Genomic DNA, 18917 nt, shown 5'->3' on the forward strand with positions numbered 1-18917 from the left:
AAATGTTTTATCTACTTTGGAAATCTGTCAAGCAACCAAATACTCAACTAGAGCATTTTTTCGGCCATCAATTAACCGAATTTTGTTATGCAGTCTATTGAAACATTAATTGTGAAGAAATCATTACTACTGAGATAGTGTGTTTGTTTTGAGTGACTAGCAGTGTTGTGGCGTGTGACTGTGTGTGGACAAACTAGTTGACCTTTATTGTTAGTATTTGGTTGAGTGAACTGCTAATCAAGTGCGGCATGGGGGAGTGTGTAGAAAGGGGTCAGTGAACAGCAAAGTGCTGAATGAGACAGAAAGTGCTAAATGAATTGGAATGTCAAGGATAATAAAGACAATAGTTGAGAGTCATTAACTCTTTCTCTGCTAACTGACGATACCAGCGTTGATTCCACCAGAATGTGGTAAATAATTACGGAGAGAAAGAGTTAAGTCTTTTCTTGGTATATTACAAATACAATCCAAAACAAATGGAAGAGTTTATCTAACAATGTTTCTATTTGTCTGGCATTGAAAGGATGGCTTTGGATGGCTGCCTGGTCTTGCGCTTGCGCGATGGGACTGTCGTTCGGACTTATCGATGGTCCCAGGTTCAAACCCTGCCAGCTCCCATCCCCCCTCATCCTGCGGGAGGTTTGGACTAAGAAGTAAATTATCTTTAACTCTGAAGGTACATTCAAAACATGTAAAAAATTATACAAACAAACAATGTAACCAGTCTTCTCTTTTTTGTTTTACTCATCAACATCCCTCTGAAATACAGCATGAGTCAAAATTCTCATTCAAACTGTACAGTCTAGAATTTTACAAAGGTTTAACAAGAGCTAAGCTAATAACTTACTGTGAAATTAGCAGTCTCACTATTGACAAGTGATGTGGTCAAAGTCAAGATGCCAGATGTTGGATGAAGGTAAAAAAATGAATAGTTTCCAGAATTAGGTTTAAATGAGTACTGTATAGAATCCTGAAATTATTCAAAACAATTTTGGTTGAATTAAAATAAAAAGTCTGTCCTCCCTAAAATAATTTATTAAAAAAAAAAATGACAGTAATAATAAATAATAAAAATAAAACAAAAGCATTTTATATCCATCAATGGGGCGTTTTGTTGATTGATAAATTTAGAGGTTTGATGATTCTTATCCTCATATATGTCAAAGTGAAACTATCTGCTCAAACAAGTCCTATGTCAAAATGTGAATATCGGGACAGCCAACACCCACCTATCCTGTTGGTTTTTGGTTGGAGTCCCCTCTATCGTTATCCCCCAACCATCCTGAGAGATGTGCAGGCTAGGGGAGGTAATAATCTTCAAGGAACACCCGAAAAGTTTGAAAAGAAAGAAACAAACACAATGTTAATTGAATACCTGATCCTCATCATTAGCTGTGACAGCCAAAATCACAGTCCCAACATTGGTAGTATCTTGAATGAAAGCTTCATACTTGCTGCTACTGAAGTCTGGAGCATATTTGTTTTTTAAAACTGTAATGACTATTGTTGAATAGGCTGTCTGGATCACTTGATGAGATTTGCGAGTCACTTGAACTTTAACCTACACATAAAAAATAAGAATGCCATCTCCTAAGCAAACAACAGATGTGTATATAAATATATATGAATAAAATATTCCTTTTTAATTAAGTATTCTTACAAAGTTACACATACTGTATAAATAGATACTGACATCACCTAAGCACACAACAGATGTGTATATAAATATATATGAATAAAATATTCCTTTTTAATTAAGTATTCTTACAAAGTTACACATACTGTATAAATAGATATTGAATCTTGAGTTAAATTTCTTGTAACTATGACTTCACCACTTGTTTCCATCACACTAAAGTAGCTTGCATTTAGAAGGGAGTCTACCATCGTGTACGTCACTTCATCCTGAGGAGTACATGCATAACAAGTAGTGTACAAATACTGGCACCTAGAATTGTGTTGCATATAAGCCGATTAGTGTTCTCTCTACATAATAATATTCCAATGTATATGCCAAAACAATAATTTTCCCAGAAGAAACAGTCTTTGCTATGGTTTTTCCATACACTCAGATCATATGACTATGTCTGTACTGTATTACCTTAGGTTGAGCTTGAATGATGCCAACTACTGCCCCTATGGACACATTCTCTGATATTGTCCAATTGTAGTCCTGTACAATGACTGTGGAATTATCTCCTAGAATGATCACAGTTACCAGAGCTGTGCTGTGAAGAGGTGGGCTCCCAAGATCATAAGCACGGACTGTAAGCTGTGCCCGTAGAATAAAGAACTTAATTTAATTATTACCAATGTACATTAGGTGTAAGAATAAACTGTCAATAAAACATAACTTATTAGTTTCTGGGACAATGATGATTTAAAAGATCTCTGTTAGAAAAAAAACTCTAAATATTTATACTTTTAAACTCATTTGATCTACTTTCTTCTTTCCCTAATGACTTAATGGACATTTTATCTTGATTCATTTCTGTTGGTTCAATGCAATATTTTTTTCAACAAGTATTTTACAGTGAGCAAAGTGCTTAAAGGGATTAACCTTTTTTTCTAGTGATAGGTGACAATGAGCATTTAGTGAGTTATTTGAATGTTGTTTTTTTTTCTATTTTAAGAAGATACAAAAAGCCTGATTAAAAACTTGACTTATAAGTTTAAGATCCCTAGTGCTATTAGAGCATGGAATGGGGTTGCCAGGAAAACCAGTGAAATGGCAGTATTTAAGTCATTGGTTAACATGCATGACTAAATGCATGACGCATAGGATGCTATCATCTTCTTTTTTGAAGTAATGTCTGTATTAAATAAGATATGATAAGATGTTCAGTCAGAAACGTAACGTCAAAGCCCAAACTTCTTGCAGGATGGCAGGCAATGGCAGTAGGCAGTGCTCCAACCCAGGACCACATCAAGATGACTGTCTAGAGCACACACCACAAAACCAGATGTAAGAAAAGTTAAAACATAATATGGCAGTGCCCTAGATATTGGAAAAGTGAATCCTTCTATGAATATGTGCAAATAATTCCAGAGTCAATGAATCTCCAAATTGTACTGAGATACACTGTACTTACATGAAATGTATCAAAGTCGTTCAAGTTAGTGTTGTCGAACAAAGTTAAAAGACCAGTCTCTGAGTTCAACGTAAAGTACGTGATATTGTTGATAACACTTCCACTGATTAGTTCATAATGGACTGTGCCCTCTGGACCCTAGACAACAAGCAATTAAATGTCACAATTAAAAGTCACAAAAATATTTTATTATGTATCTATCGCAAAAATGTGTTAAAGACCTCTATAAGCAGCGAAGCTAGTCAGTAAATTGAATGGAACAATTGAACGTTTCAGTTTAGCTTATGAAGGTAAAGGTAGCAGAGTAGTTGAGTGGAAGAGTGCTGGGGGTCTCAGGTTCAAAGTTCAGGATTTATAAGAAAAACCCTAGTTCATCCAGAGGCGAAGTGGCTGAGTGGTAAAGTGCTTGGCTTTCAAACCGGGAGTCCTGGGTTCAAATCGTGATGATGACTGGGATCTTTACTTTTGAGGTCTTAGTTGGGCGCCTCTTGAGTCCGCCCAACTCTAATGGGTACCTGACATTAGTTGGGGAAAGTAAAGGCGGTAGGTCGTTGAGCTGGCCACATGACACCCTCTTTAACCATGGGCCACAGAAACAAATGATTTTTACATCATCTGCCCCAATAGATCACAAGGGGAACTTTATTTTTACATTTTACCCTAGTCCACCCAACTCCAATGGATACCTGACATCAGTTGGGTAAAGTAAAGGCATTAGGTTGTTGTGCTGACCACATGACACCCTCTTTAACCATGGGCCACAGAAACAGATGATTTTTACATCATCTGCCCCATAGATCACAAGGGTAACTTTATTTTTACATTTTAACTTAGTCCACCCAACTCAAACGGATACCTGACATCAGTTGGGGAAAGTAAAGGCATTAGGTTGTTGTGCTGACCAAATGACACCCTCGTTAACCATCAGCCATAGAAAGAGAGGACCTTTACATTATCTGCTTTATAGATGTATCTATGTACAAAAAGAAATCTTACAGTCAGATCTCCATCACTTGCTTCAAGTCTAGTCAGCATGTATCCTGGCGTAGCAGATGACAGAAGTTGTAAGGACACATTAGATAGTACCGGAGGAAACAAATTTCTTTCTATGCTGATATTGACTATGGCCTCAGAAGAAAGACTTGGGATACCACCATCTCGCACTTCAACTATGACCTGGAATCATTTAGTCAAATATTTATTTTAAAGGATCGACTTAAAAAATGTCAAAATAAAATAATTCTAAAATAATTCCATTTTTTTTTATATTTGATTTCAAATTACTTACTGTAAAGTTATACACAGACACACCAGGTAAATTCGCTCCAAATTTTAAACTTAAGATTCCATTTTCATTTACACTAAAAAATGATGGAGCGTTTCCTTTCCCTCTGATTCTTAATGTTAGCAATTGACAAGCAGTCTGAAATACAATTAAGTCAAATTAAAATATTATAAAGTTTAAAATCCTTTGTTGTAACCAACCTTTATTGTTTTTTAAAGCATGCCCCAAAGCTCAGTATACAAAGATTGATTGCGAATTAGGGTTTTGTTGACTTCTAAAAGTTATTACAAGTATGCCTTTTTTTTTAAAGTTATTTATTGTGTACTCTGTAAAATAAAGGATTTAAGAACTCATGCCCTCTTCTATGGGTGTTCAATGGTGGATTGTGAAGTAAAAATTAAATCGAAACTGGAGCACAAATTGCAGAGAAACAGCGTAGGCAGAAGAAAAGCGACAGAAAAAAAAAAGCAAGGCCAATGACACTAGCTCCAGCTGGAATAACAGGCCCAGTGTGCAGCTGAATATTCCAGACTCACATAGGGTCTCACCAGCCACATGAGGAGGCACAAAACCCCAGTGCAAAGCCCTCAGCCCCCTGGGTGACAAAAGTGGTCATCATCGAACTATAATATAAAAGTAAGAGCTAATATGTTCACTGACAACCCATGGAAAGAGGTGTTACATTCAATCAATTTGAAACATTTCTTAATCCTGTGCTATTAATATTAAAATTGTTAATTTTTGTAAAAATATTTTCCTTGTGTTTAAAAACTGAATTAAGGCTCAATTCCAATTTTTATAGAAACTTACTGTAAAAATGTGGGCTGTACTATAATTTAATCAGCTATCACAAATTCAAAATAAATGGAACAGAATTATGTTGATAATACAACAAGGTTGGATTCATCGTCTCAATAACAAGGACAGCATATCATTTAATGAGCTAATATCTTTTTCAAACTTACATCTATATCCTTATCCTCAAATGTCAGAGTCAACACCATGGTTCCTTCAGGGTAATTTTTAGGGATGGTTCTATGGTAACCGTTGGTATTTGTAAAATATGGAGCTGTATTCCTGACAACTGTGATGGTGATTTGCGCATTTTCTGCTGACTTAAGCTGCGGGACACCATTGTCTATAGCACTGACTTCAAACTATAATAAAGAAAAAAAAGCCTCCTTCTGTTTATGTGTTTAGGATATTTTACATATAAAATTAAGGATTACATTCAGATAAACAATTCTAATTTCAATATATTTAGTTAAGATGATGCAATCATACCTTGAACGATGTAACAGTTCTGTTTGGATAATAAACCTGCCAGATCTTGGAGTACACAACACCATTTGTTGGGTTTACACCAAAGAAATCTCCACTTAGGCCTGGGTTCACCAATGTATAGGTCACTTGATTATTGGGCGGCTAGAGAGCAATAACATCTTTAATGAGCACAAATGCAGTTATTTTATTACTAAGAAAGAAATTTATTGAAATACAAACTGGCAGAAAGAAGGTCCTTTTATTATGAAATATACATACAATCTACTACCCAAGTATTTTAAAGAATCACTTACAAATGCATCAGTATCTGTGGCAGTGATAACCATTATGGTCTCTGCTACAGGTTTTATCTCCTGTATTGTCTGAGCGTATTGGGTCTGAGTAAAAACAGGCCTAGCCAGATTTCTGTTCACACTAATGTTTAAGCTTTTTATTTCTCCAAGTTGGGGAGTTCCATCATCTAGAACCTGAATTCGCAGCTGCGTAGAGAGGAGAGAGAGAATTGGAAAAACATCAAGCTAGAGAAGCTGCAAGTTGTTGCCAGTAAAGATACCATTTATAATATCTTAGGAGATTGGTAAGAGAGATTACAGTAAACATTTAGTGAGTCATGAGTCAAAATAATTTTAGACTTAATAGTCAGCAAGTTTAAGATACTAGCAGTGTAAGTTTAAGATACTAGCAGTGTAAGTTTAAGATACTAGCAGTGTAAGTTTAAGATACTAACAGTGAAAGTTTAAAATACTAACAGTGTAATTGCCTTGTGAATTGAAGTTCAAGGAATTGTTAAGTCTAACAGCACACGTCACAGGATCCACTGTAAAAATACTTGATACTGGATAGTCAGACAGCAGAGAAAACTTGAACTGACTAAATGGTACCTAAAAGAAAAGCAATAAACAATAGTTTCAGTTTTAGTTAACCAATACAGCTGCATTAAAACAGAAATTCACGTTTTCTAAAACTTAAATAAAATTGTGTGGGTTTTCTAATACATTTCATAAAAAAAGAAATGAACATTTTAAATATACATATAATATTTGCTGCTAAATTTTTTAAAATTTTGTAAATAAAATGTTACCACTGTATCTGGGTCACTTCCTGTACACCTGAAAACCTCTGTATTCGGAGATGTGCTACTATCAAGTGAAATGGAGGCTGGATTAATGATCAATGTTGGGGCATGGTTACGAATGACATTCACTGTAAGTATGAAATCAGTGCTGTTAAAACTACCATCATTTAGTCGGAAGCCAATCTGAAAGGATACATTATCCACATGTTAGAACCCTTGTACAAAGTTATGATAAAAATACGTGAAATTTAAATTATACATTGTACTATTCTACAAAACAACTGAAGAACATGATGCCCCAAACAGCCACAATGGTCACTGACCTATGCCAAAACAGTACTTCAAAGCCTGTAAAACCTGGATATTTCCTATATAAACAATTCAGGACAGCGTTATGATTATAGGAGATAGACATTTTTTAAATTTTCTTTGACTCTCTGATTTCAGCTAGTGTTAAATGAATAGCAGGCCATAGCAGAAGGGATTTCTTTCTAATTACTGACTACATGAACTTAATATATAAGGGAAGGGGGTGCGGTGGCTGAGTGCTTAAGCTCTTGGCTTCCGGACCTAGATTTGAATCTCGAGAATGCTGGGATTCTGAATTTCAGGATTTTTAGTTAGGGCATCCTGAGTCCACCCAACTCTAATGGGGACCTGACTTAATTTGGGAAAGTAAAGGCGGTTGGTCGTTGTGCTGGCCACATGACACCCTGCTTGTTAACTGTTGACCAAAGAAACAGATGGCCTTAACATCATCAGTACTATAGCTTTTTATTTCAAATGTTTTTCTCTAATGACTAGGCTCAGTTCAGTAAGAGGCTGTACGTCTATATCGTCCATACAGGACGGATGAAATCACAGTTAAGTGGTACGTATTTTAGTAGCTAGACTAGATTCACCACCTTCACTTCATCTATCTCTCAATATGTTTGACCATTGGGGCATCACACAAGATCAAGGTATGGAAAAGGAACTTTACTCAAATTTTTTTTAAAATTAATTAATCTGGTCATTGGAAAGGATTACCCGTTCTATGACAAACATAAATAACCACATTTCAGTATTCAACTGAAAACTTAAATTAAAAAAGGTGAAAATGCGGCAAAGTCTGGTGATTACAGAAGCAGTTGTGTATCAAGGATTGGCTTCATTAGTCCCATGAGAAGATGCTATGGGAAAAGATAGCTTTTTATATACATGAACTATATCTATTAGAAAGCCTCTTAAATTTTTACCTGATATGGGTCCCCAGTTTGTCCTACTAACATCCTACTCAAATAAACATGACCTTGTGAGTCCAAGTGAAATCTGTTAGTATTAGGACTGCCAGGAGCAAACTCATAGCTAGCTGTCTAAAATAGAAAATAGATTGATGAAACATTTATACAAAAAAACTTTATTTTAAAAAATACTGAATTTTTTAAACTGTAAAATTTTAATATTTTAAACAGATACTTTCAGTTCCACTTCCAGTACTGTTATCACTATTAACACTAATAAGAAGCCTCAACAAGTTAAATTTATTAAATTCACTGATGATACTGCCATAGTTGGACTTTTTGCAAGCTGCTTAGGTCATCAGCTCCTGATTTTTATTCAGGGATGACTTGTAAGGCCTTTCCCATGTTTGGGTATAGCCATAAGGGAGCAGAGGTTAGAATTCATAGTTTTCCTATGCGGGTAGCCAGCTTGAATCTGACCGGTATAAGTGCCAGTTGCTTTCCTTCGCCCATTTTGTCATGGCTGTTGCCCCAATCTGAGCTACACAAATAAGCTAGAAGTTGGAATGAATGTCAGAGACTATTTGACATGTATGTCACTGGAAGCTTTTGATGGGTAGTGGAGTTTTATATCTATTAACACTTCTGTGGCATTTTACGTCTTGAAAGATGATCTTTTCCCTTTGTAACTTCTTGTGTGACTAAAGAGGCCAATCCTTGATACACAGCTGCAGTCACAGGTTGGGCATATCTAATCACCAGGCCCCGTTGCATTTTCACCCTTCTTTCTACTACAGTTGTGTGTCTGGCATCTGCAATTCGGGACCCTTCCTTTATGCTCGCTCTCCATACAGATCTATCCAGTGCCACTTTTTCCCAGCTGCTAGTGTTGATTACCTCTTATGGCAATAACAACCTCACAGAACCACTTTATCAAATGCCTGTTTTAGATCAATGCAAGGTAGTATATGTGCTTTTGATCCTTTAGAGTCCACATGCCATGTTCTCCACAAAAATGTTAACCTGTTCTAGTGCAGACATCCCAGCCCTGAAACCACCCTGTTCCAAGGCTAAAAAGGTACTGTTGTGCTCCAATCAAGACTTATAACATACAGAAAAGTCCGCAAAGCTACTCCGCTTTTTGGACACTCTTTGAAAAACTGGATAACGCTTATTAAACCTTTAAAACTATTATTTACAGGAGAAAATGGTCTTGGAGTCTTCAACTCTAAGCATCTCTATTGTCCCTCCTACCAAGTACCATAACAGTAGCATACACATTTAACATATACATCTTTAAAAGTATGTACAACAGTCACCAATTAAAATGTATACATTTGCTAGATTAGAACAAGTAAGAACTCATTGACCACTTACTGCACTGTCGACATCACTGGCTATAGAGTTCAAGTTGTAGATAGAGCTGCCTGTGTCCTGTATTTCTAGAATTGTGATAGTGTCATTGTTTCTAGACCAATGAGGTGGTGATAAGCTGTGAACAACATTGATTGTCAGCAAACCTGGTGTAGGATCACAATAGCCATCTCTGGTTAGGAATCTCAACTGAAACATTTAAAAATATTTTACAATGCGATAACATCAAGAGTACTTGTCATTCAAAGTACACATTCAACGCAGTGGTTCAGCATTTCTAAAAGGGAAAAGAATCTTACCAGGTACTGATTATACTTCAGGGTACCTTTTACTTCAACTTCACCTGTCATAACATCAAAATTAAAGCTGTCAAAGGCCAGGTTATCATTAAATCCTTCTACTGTGTTTCTGTTAAAGCGACTCTGAAAGGTGATTTTAAGAAAATAAGTTGCAAATTTAAGTCTATTTTAATATAAAATCATATTAGTGAAATTACTGACCTGATACAGAGTAAAAAATTCTCCAGATATTTAAATAAGACTTTGAAAATTAAAAAGGAATAGATCAATTTGCAAACAAATTTTATTAATAAGGAGTGAGGGGTCAATTGTATGTGAATCTATTTTTAGCTTTTCAAATTGCAATATTAAAGGTTTTTATTGTGATTAGACAAAGTTAGGTTTAAAAAAATAGTTAAATATTTTGAAATATTTTAATATTAGTCCAAATATTTCCCACAAAAATCTGAAACGTAAAATGTTTCAATGTAAAAGCAATGAATCAAATTAACAATCAATTATTGTGTTTATCTTCTCATATAATACAGACATTACTCAAAAATGAAGATGATTATGTCCTATGCATCCTTAATGAAATGAGTTCCACATGGAGAGTGAGCATAAAGGAAGGGTCCCGGATTGCAGATGCCAGACACACAACAGAAGCAGAAAGAAGGGTGAAAATGCAACGGCGCCTGGTGATTAGATATGCCCAACCTGTGACTGCAGCTGTGTATCAAGGATTGGCCTTTAGTCACACAAGAAGTTACAAAGGGAAAAGATTGTCTCTCGAGACGTAAAATGCCACAGAATAGAGAATTATTTATACATTCCTGGACAGTTTTTGTTTTCCTCTTAGAAAACAATATTTACAACAATAATTTAATTGTAGAGATTTTTTTTTTAAACTTATTTTGATGGACACAAATATACCAGTTAGCTTATATGAAGAGCCCTCCATAGTGCCAAAATAAACAGATTACATAGGGCAGGTCACCTTGAATGAATGCCACAGAACAGAGGAGCAAAGATTGTTCACCAGGAAAAAGCAAAAGGCAGGCACCCCAAAGGCAGACTACGAGTACGGTGGCTTGATGACGTAGAGGCAGATCTACAACAGCTCAAAGTCCAGGCATGGAGACGTAAAGCACAGGATGGATCAGAATGGAGAGATGTGCTAAAGCAGGCCAGGGTGACCTTATTTATAGCTTTTATATAGCGCTACTTTCATGCTTATAGCATGCTCAGGGCGCTTTTGGTCCAATCTCATTTGTGGACTGGTGGGGGGGAGGGGGTATCTAGGAGTTGGTTTTCCGTGCTGCCTTTAGGCGCTCAGTAAACACTGACTCTGCCCGAGTCGGGTGTCGAACCTCGAGCCCCCTTCTAGGTAGCCAAGCCAAGTTCAAGCGCACTTGGCCTCTCGACCACGCTTCCACTGGGACGGATGGAAGAATGGTAATTAAATACATTTAGTCTTTTTGTTTTTAATCATTCTGATGTATATATCACACAATCACAAAATAGTGCTTCTTGCCGTGGTTTTTGCATCTACTTATATGAAATAAAAACGTTTAGTATCAGCGTAGTAAAATTTTACTAAAAAAAAAATGTTCTTACATTTGTATCATTATCATAAGCCTGCACTTTGTAAATGACAGTCCCAACTGTTATGTTCCTTTTAATTGTGATACTGTTGGGCAGATTTGAATACCTTGGACAGTACCTGTTTCTAAAGACTCTAATGTTAATGGCGGCTGTCTGACTTCCAGCTAACGGAGGAATTCCACCATCATAGATTTGTGCTGTAAGCTGAAGATAAAAAAAGAGTGAATGTAGTGATTGTTCTCTATTAAAATAAAAAAAAAATGTAATGTTTATTTAGTGTAGGCAGGATGTTAGTCAACAACCACCAAGAGGAGTGGCTCAACCAATGGGCATCAGGAAACACAGGCAGAGCCATGTACAAAGTAATGACCATGCCAAATTAGACAGTATTAAATTCTTCCTACAATTCCAATCTACAATCTTTCAACTAAAAACAGGTGATACATCTCTGTTAAATTTCAACTAAGAACAGGTGACACATCTCTGTTAAATTACCATCTTAAAAAAAAAATGAGCCCCACAAACCTACCCCTTTTATAAACTCTGTGCCCACTCTTATGAGACAGTAAATCATGTCCTCTTTGAATGCCCCTTCCTAATCCACCTTAGGCAAACCCTACTAACACTCCAGCCCAACATAACAAGCACCCTGTACGGCAGTGCTGAACAACGGAAGAAAACAGCACACTATTTTTTCCTTGGCGCAGTCTGCAAAAAAGCATCAAAAAGCTGGCTCGAAGAAGAATACATGTTTATTTGTAAGCGACCGTATCATTTCATTTTGTTTGTTTTTTTTCCAATTAGAATAGTTTCATCTTAGATTTATCTCGTGTGAAGATTAAACGAATTTTCTGCAATGTTTCAAGACGAGCTGCACTTTAATAAAAGTAGATCAAGGCCAAACTAATCTTAAGAACAATTATTCCCTACCAGAGCAAAATAGTAACCATTTTTGTAACGCTTTCTTAAAAAGAAATCTTCAAGTATGTAAGAAGTTGAAGGAGCTAATGGGTTAAGTATGGAAGAGGTTGAAGGAGTTAATGGGTTAAGTATGGAAGAGGTTGAAAGAGTTAATGGGTTAAGTATGGAAGAGGTTAAAGGAGCTAATGAGTTAAGTATGGAAGAGGTTGGAGGAGCTAATGAGGTAAGTATGGAAGAGGTTGGAGGAGCTAATGAGTTAAGTATGGAAGAGGTTAAAGGAGCTAATGAGTTAAGTATGGAAGAGGTTGGAGGAGCTAATGAGTTAAGAAGAGGTTGAGGGAGCTAGTACAAAGAACAGTACAACCTTAAGAACAGAAAAACACAAACAAATAAGAATTCATATCTCATACAAGTATCATACTTACATTATACAATTCAGTGTAAATAATGTCTAATGTTAGGTCTTTATAAGCATACACTACACCCATGGGGCTAATAGTGAAATAAGGATGTGCTGACACTAGTCTGAAGTAATAATCTTTCCACGGAGACTGTAAAACCAAGGGAAAGAAAAATAAGATTCTGATTCTTCCTGTGTGTTTTGCTTTCTATAATAAAAATAAGAAATTCTTTAAAAAAAAAAAAAAAGGTTAGTTTAACAAAACGTACATAAAGATCATTATCCACACCAAGTAATGTTCCAATCGTTACACCAAGAGGGTCATCCTCATAAGCCTGGAAGTTGTAGTCTGACTGCGTAAAAAATGGAGGATTTAGGTCACGGTTTACATGGACGTTCACTACAGTGAAGTCTTGGCGATGTGGGAGGCCACTGTCTTGAACAAGCACTAGAATCTAGAGAGGAAAAAAAGTGACAGTGTTATACTACAGCTTGTACATTTAGAAAAAAATTCTGTCAAATAATAAAGGCTCCAGCACTGAGAAGTTGCCAAGAGGGAAAACATCACATCTTAAATACATGACTCCCAATCCACTCTGCAAGCACTGAACAGCAGCACCTCAAACAGCCCAAGAGAGTTGACAACACTCATTGTGATAATCCACCAGATGATATCACAATTAAATATCAACATCACACTACAGTGGATCCCTGGACACATTGGCATCATGGGAAATGAAAAGGCAGATAAGCTATCAAAGGCAGGTTCATCTATGGAACAACCAGATAGACCTGTTAGCTACCTCACCCTAAGGTCAATGTTAGTCAACAATCACAAAGAGGAGTGGCTCAACCAATGGGCATCAGGAAACACAGGCAGAGCCATGTACAGAGAAATGACTACGCCTAACAAACTGGACAGTATTAACTTCCTCCCCCGCAAAGAACAATCTACAATCTTCCAACTAAGAACAGGACACACACCACTATTAAATTACCACCTGAACAAAATAAACTCCACACAACTACCCCTTTGCAGACACTGCGCCCACCCCTTTGAAACCGTAAACCATATCCTCTTTGAATGCCCCTCCCTAATCCATCTTAGGCAGACCCTACTTCCACTACAGCCCAACATAACCAACACCCTGTACGGCAGTGCTGAACAACTGAAGAAAACAGCACACTTTTTTTCCTTGGCACAGTCTGCAAAAGAGCTCACAGCTCAGCAGCAATAAAGCTGGCTAGAAGAAGAAGAAGAAGAAATACATGAACTATATCTATAAGATAGCCTCTTAAATTCAAGCATTCTAACTTAATGAGAAATGAAAATTCACATTGTTTTACCTGGAAGTCTTGATCAAGTGTGTTGATGACAGTATTTGATAAGATCACATTCACATTATTGTTATCTATTGGGATGATGGTAAAATAAGTGTTACCATTGGCACCTCCTATGATGGAGTAACTCAGTGTGCCGAAAGGACTCTGCATGATATCAAGAGAGAAATATTAATAAATGTAAATGCAGTTCATTTGTGAATATGAGCATGTTTCTTTCAAATAAGATTCTTAAAGTCAGCCAATGTTAATTAAATACTAACCAAAGGGTCTGCATCAGTTGATCTGATGATCCCAACAATTGAGTACAAAGTTAAATTCATGAGAATAGTAAAATTGTAAATTGTTCTATCCCATCTAGGAGGATTTTGATTACGAACAATGGTAATAGTGACATCTGAAGGGCTGCTGGTCAAAACAGGACTACCTTTGTCACTACAGCGGACTTTGAACTGTAGAAAACATTAGAAAAAAATACCCTCAAACTTCAAGTCATTTCATACATTTTGTTTTATATAGAAATTTTAAAAAAATAGTGACTGTTCATGTCAAAGAATACTGCTAAACTATACTTGGCAACTGATTAGCTGAGAAAAATTAAGGCTATATCGAGACAGAAGGAAAACATAACAATTATAAGTTGGCAACAGAAAACTTTTATTTCCTGGTTACACTCTGCAGGGAGGGGGTGTGCTGGCTGAGAGGTTAAGCACTAGGCCTCCTAACCTGGGGTCCTGGGTTCAAATCTTAGTGAAGACTGGGATTTTGAATTTCTGGATTTTTAGGGTACCTGACTTTAGTGGGGGAAAGTATAGGCGGTTGGCCACATGACACCCAGCTCATTAATCATTGGCGAAAGAAACAGAAAACATTCACATCATCTGCCCTATAGATCATAAGGTCTGAACGGGGATCCTAACTTTACTTTGTTGGGAGGGAATATAAATAAATAAATATATAGTAAGAGATGTTTTCTATAGTAATTTAAGTAAACACTAATGTTATTGAACATTGCAATGCACAGATATTTACTTAATTTTTTAAAGAACATTTTTTTAAAATTAAAAATTGGATTACCATATTTTAGAAAAATATTTACAAATATCTTTTTCCCAAATGCTATATTTTAATATTTTGTACCTGCATTAATAGAGAAAGTAGTTCTAAATGTATAGCCATAAAGGCATATATTGTATTATTATTGTTATTGTGGTAAGTAGATTTTTGTTCTTAACAGATCTAGTAAAATACTCCAGCAGAGAGAAAGATAACGAAGTGGGGCTGTTTACAAGTATAGTTAGAAATACTGACTTTAACAAGAGACCTACATTGTATTGGTCACTGCCATTACAAGGTGGATCTGTGATACTTCTCTTGGCAAAGATCAGACCAAATGATGGGTTCACAGCAAAACAATCAAGGCTTCTGTCATTGGATGTACCATTCAGGAGCTCACATTCCACAACATTGTTTGAAGCCTTCAAGAGAAAGTTCTTTGTTAGGGGTTTTGAGTTTTGAGTTTTTGGCACAATTTAGGCCATGTCGTGCCCGTCTTTGTTAGGGGTTTTGAGTTTTGAGTTTTTGGCACAATTTAGGCCATGCCGTGCCCGTCTTTGTTAGGGGTTTTGAGTTTTGAGTTTTTGGCACAATTTAGGCCATGTCGTGCCCGTCTTTGTTAGGGGTTTTGAGTTTTGAGTTTTTGGCACAATTTAGGCCATGTCGTGCCCGTCTTTGTTAGGGGTTTTGAGTTTTGAGTTTTTGGCACAATTTAGGCCATGTCGTGCCCGTCTTTGTTAGGGGTTTTGAGTTTTGAGTTTTTGGCACAATTTAGGCCATGTCGTGCCCGTCTTTGTTAGGGGTTTTGAGTTTTTGAGTTTTTGGCACAATTTAGGCCATGTCGTGCCCGTCTTTGTTAAGGGTTTTGAGTTTTGAGTTTTTGGCACAATTTAGGCCATGTCGTGCCCGTCTTTGTTAGGGGTTTTGAGTTAATGAGTTTTTGGCACAATTTAGGCCATGTCGTGCCCGTCTTTGTTAGGGGTTTTGAGTTAATGAGTTTTTGGCACAATTTAGGCCATGTCGTGCCCGTCTTTGTTAGGGGTTTTGAGTTAATGAGTTTTTGGCACAATTTAGGCCATGTCGTGCCCGTCTTTGTTAGGGGTTTTGAGTTAATGAGTTTTTGGCACAATTTAGGCCATGTCGTGCCCGTCTTTGTTAGGGGTTTTGAGTTAATGAGTTTTTGGCACAATTTAGGCCATGTCGTGCCCGTCTTTGTTAGGGGTTTTGAGTTAATGAGTTTTTGGCACAATTTAGGCCATGTCGTGCCCGTCTTTGTTAGGGGTTTTGAGTTAATGAGTTTTTGGCACAATTTAGGCCATGTCGTGCCCGTCTTTGTTAGGGGTTTTGAGTTAATGAGTTTTTGGCACAATTTAGGCCATGTCGTGCCCGTCTTTGTTAGGGGTTTTGAGTTAATGAGTTTTTGGCACAATTTAGGCCATGTCGTGCCCGTCTTTGTTAGGTAGAAAGGATTCACCTGGAATTTAATGATAATTAAAATAGAGGTGTAAAACCACTTATAAGTAGAGTAGCCTACTTTAACCCAAAAACATGAGTTTTAAAAAGCCATGTCTAATTCCTAATTAGAGAAAGTTAAATATTTATTTTGAAATTATTACATAAATAAGAAAAAAATATTTAAAAAAAAAAAAAGCTTATAGTAAGAGTAATTGTATCAAATAGTTTGGATCAGTCATATGTAATTTAAATTTGTCATAGGTGTAGACTAAGAATAATAAATTTGAAATTAGATATATTTTTAATGATTGTTTTTGTTTAGCGCAATTTCATTCTTTTAGCTTTCTCTGTGATCCAATCACTTATCTGGACCAGTTGGAAAATATGGAAAAGGAGGGGGGGGGGGGGGGGGTAGAGAAAAAGGGGCATCTGGGTGAATTTTACCATGATTGCGTTTTAAAAGCATTTTCTATTTTAAAGAAGACCTGGATTCAAACTTGAGGGTTCAGTCCAATACACTAACCCCCTTGACAGTGAAGTGCTTATGAAAATCAAAGGTTTTATAAGTATCTATTGTTAAGTTCAAAATTTTAAGCAACAACCTGTAAAGGGGACTAGTTCAACTTATACCACCCCGTGTCAAGTATAATTTCTTTCCCTTGTTCAGTACGGAGCAAAATAACTATTTACCAATAGTTAATTAACTAATTGGTGATTTTGACTAATGATTAATTAACAAAATGGCATTGAGAATACAAAGAATAATGCTAGTGCATGAGAGATTGACCTTATAAAATGATAGTCAAGTGACTGCAGTACAAACTGATACAAAAACAAAATACAAAAAAAATAAAAAAATAAATAACTGAATTATAGTAAGTGTAGTTGTATTAATTAGTTTGGATCAGTCATGTATTTAAATTTCTAATAGATATAGACTAAAAATAAATTTGTGCAATTAGAAATATTTTTATCAATTGCTTTTACTTAGTACTATTTCATGCTTTTAGATTTCTAAATATGATATGATCCTATTGCGCGTAGAAATATTTTTTTTTACCAGACAGACAAGAGTGAGTTGATATAGGCTTTGTAAAAAGAATTGAGTACACTGAGCATTGGTTGAAAGAAATGCACAATGTGGCATAAAATATAGCAGCAACGAGAAACTTATAGTCAGAAAATTATTGAGAAAAAACTTACAATGGCAGTTACAGTGAAGATAGTTTCTCCATAAGGTATTGTTTCTGGGATCAGGTGAATGTAACTAGTCTTATCCAAGAGAGGAGGGTAAATGTTACTGCTGATACTGACTATACCAACAACTGTGCTGCACAGATTACCTCCATCACACACTCTGATACGAATCTGTTGGTGTTGGGAAACAATTGGTTACACTCTACCTCTGTGAACATTTGGTAACATTCTAATATATAAAGTAAGGAGTATGTATGTCCCGCATAGAAATCAAAACGTTTGACCAATCTTGACATAAATGTTCCCTAGATTATGGCAGAGACCGTAGCTTATGTTTAATGTCCCTCCCACAAGGAGAGCCCTACAAAAAACCCATTCTACTAGCGAAAAGTCTATGAACATGAAAGAGTTATCTATTGTTTCTATTATATGTTTGTGTTCACTAAGCCTCATATGACAATCTATAAAGGGGACTAATTCAGCTTAACTCACCACTTCAGTCAAGTGCAAATTGTTTCACTTCTTTTAGATCCCAAACTTAATAGTTTATTACCAATAGTTAATTAACTAATTAGTAAATTTTTCTAAGTGATTGTTGTGTTGTAAGGTAAAAGAAATAATTGTGCACAAAAATTGAGCTTGATCCGAGATTGGGAGTCAGAGAAATAATCTGTACAACCTTTTGGCCAGACAGAGTGAGTTGATATAAGCTTTGTAACAAAATAATTAATCGCCAACAATTAAGTGACTAATTGGTTAATTTTTTTTATTTGATTCATGTCTTGTCAGGTTCAATGAATAGTTGTGCAAAGTTTTAATTTGACCTGAGGGTGGAAGATGGGAGAAAAAACATGTTCAAACTTTTTATCAGACAGACAGACAGAGTTGATATAAGCTTTGTAAAAAAACAAGTAGTCTTACTCTAAATACACCAGCCTGACTTCCTCCAGTACCATTGGTTGCTGTGATTATGCCAGTTGTTTTACCAATAGAGAACCTGCTCTCAGCACCATCATCTCCAATAAGATCAAAACTGATCTGTCCAAATCTTGTGCTCTGGAATTAAGAAAATGCATTTCAAAACTAATACTTAATAAAATATAACAAGATGGCTGGCTTGCATTTGGACTGCCATCATGATGGTTTTGAGTTCAAATCCTGCCCAATGCTATCCCTTGCCATCCTGTGAGAGGTTTGGGCAAGGAACTCTTGTCTGAAGGAAAGTCAAAACTTGTAAAAAAAAAAATATCTAGGCAAATCCAGTTTGACACCCACATACTTTGTCACATTGAATGCAGAACAAAGGAATGGTCTACTTAAGTTGTCTTTTT

The 18917-nt window shown here is 36.2% G+C and overlaps 1 protein-coding gene across 1 annotated transcript in view; it reads right to left on the minus strand.

Moving 5' to 3' along the window:
• LOC106052088 (protocadherin Fat 4-like) overlaps positions 1 to 18917 on the minus strand; it is a 301505-nt gene that overhangs the window by 6906 nt on the left and 275682 nt on the right. Inside the window, exons 62-84 of the mRNA XM_056018734.1 lie at positions 18508 to 18642; positions 17593 to 17757; positions 15207 to 15356; positions 14142 to 14330; positions 13885 to 14025; positions 12807 to 12992; positions 12563 to 12688; positions 11229 to 11420; positions 9633 to 9755; positions 9337 to 9522; positions 7975 to 8091; positions 6743 to 6919; positions 6411 to 6542; positions 5955 to 6140; positions 5662 to 5802; positions 5343 to 5534; positions 4381 to 4515; positions 4089 to 4268; positions 3093 to 3230; positions 2102 to 2272; positions 1783 to 1905; positions 1376 to 1561; positions 848 to 970 (exon numbers count right to left, since the gene is read on the minus strand). Of these exons, the coding sequence (XP_055874709.1) occupies positions 848 to 970; positions 1376 to 1561; positions 1783 to 1905; positions 2102 to 2272; positions 3093 to 3230; positions 4089 to 4268; positions 4381 to 4515; positions 5343 to 5534; positions 5662 to 5802; positions 5955 to 6140; positions 6411 to 6542; positions 6743 to 6919; positions 7975 to 8091; positions 9337 to 9522; positions 9633 to 9755; positions 11229 to 11420; positions 12563 to 12688; positions 12807 to 12992; positions 13885 to 14025; positions 14142 to 14330; positions 15207 to 15356; positions 17593 to 17757; positions 18508 to 18642 (3594 nt within the window). The remainder of the gene's footprint in view (positions 1 to 847; positions 971 to 1375; positions 1562 to 1782; positions 1906 to 2101; positions 2273 to 3092; positions 3231 to 4088; positions 4269 to 4380; positions 4516 to 5342; positions 5535 to 5661; positions 5803 to 5954; positions 6141 to 6410; positions 6543 to 6742; positions 6920 to 7974; positions 8092 to 9336; positions 9523 to 9632; positions 9756 to 11228; positions 11421 to 12562; positions 12689 to 12806; positions 12993 to 13884; positions 14026 to 14141; positions 14331 to 15206; positions 15357 to 17592; positions 17758 to 18507; positions 18643 to 18917) is intronic.

Source organism: Biomphalaria glabrata, chromosome 2, assembly GCF_947242115.1.
Source record: "Biomphalaria glabrata chromosome 2, xgBioGlab47.1, whole genome shotgun sequence".
In the NCBI taxonomy this organism is placed as follows: domain Eukaryota; kingdom Metazoa; phylum Mollusca; class Gastropoda; family Planorbidae; genus Biomphalaria; species Biomphalaria glabrata.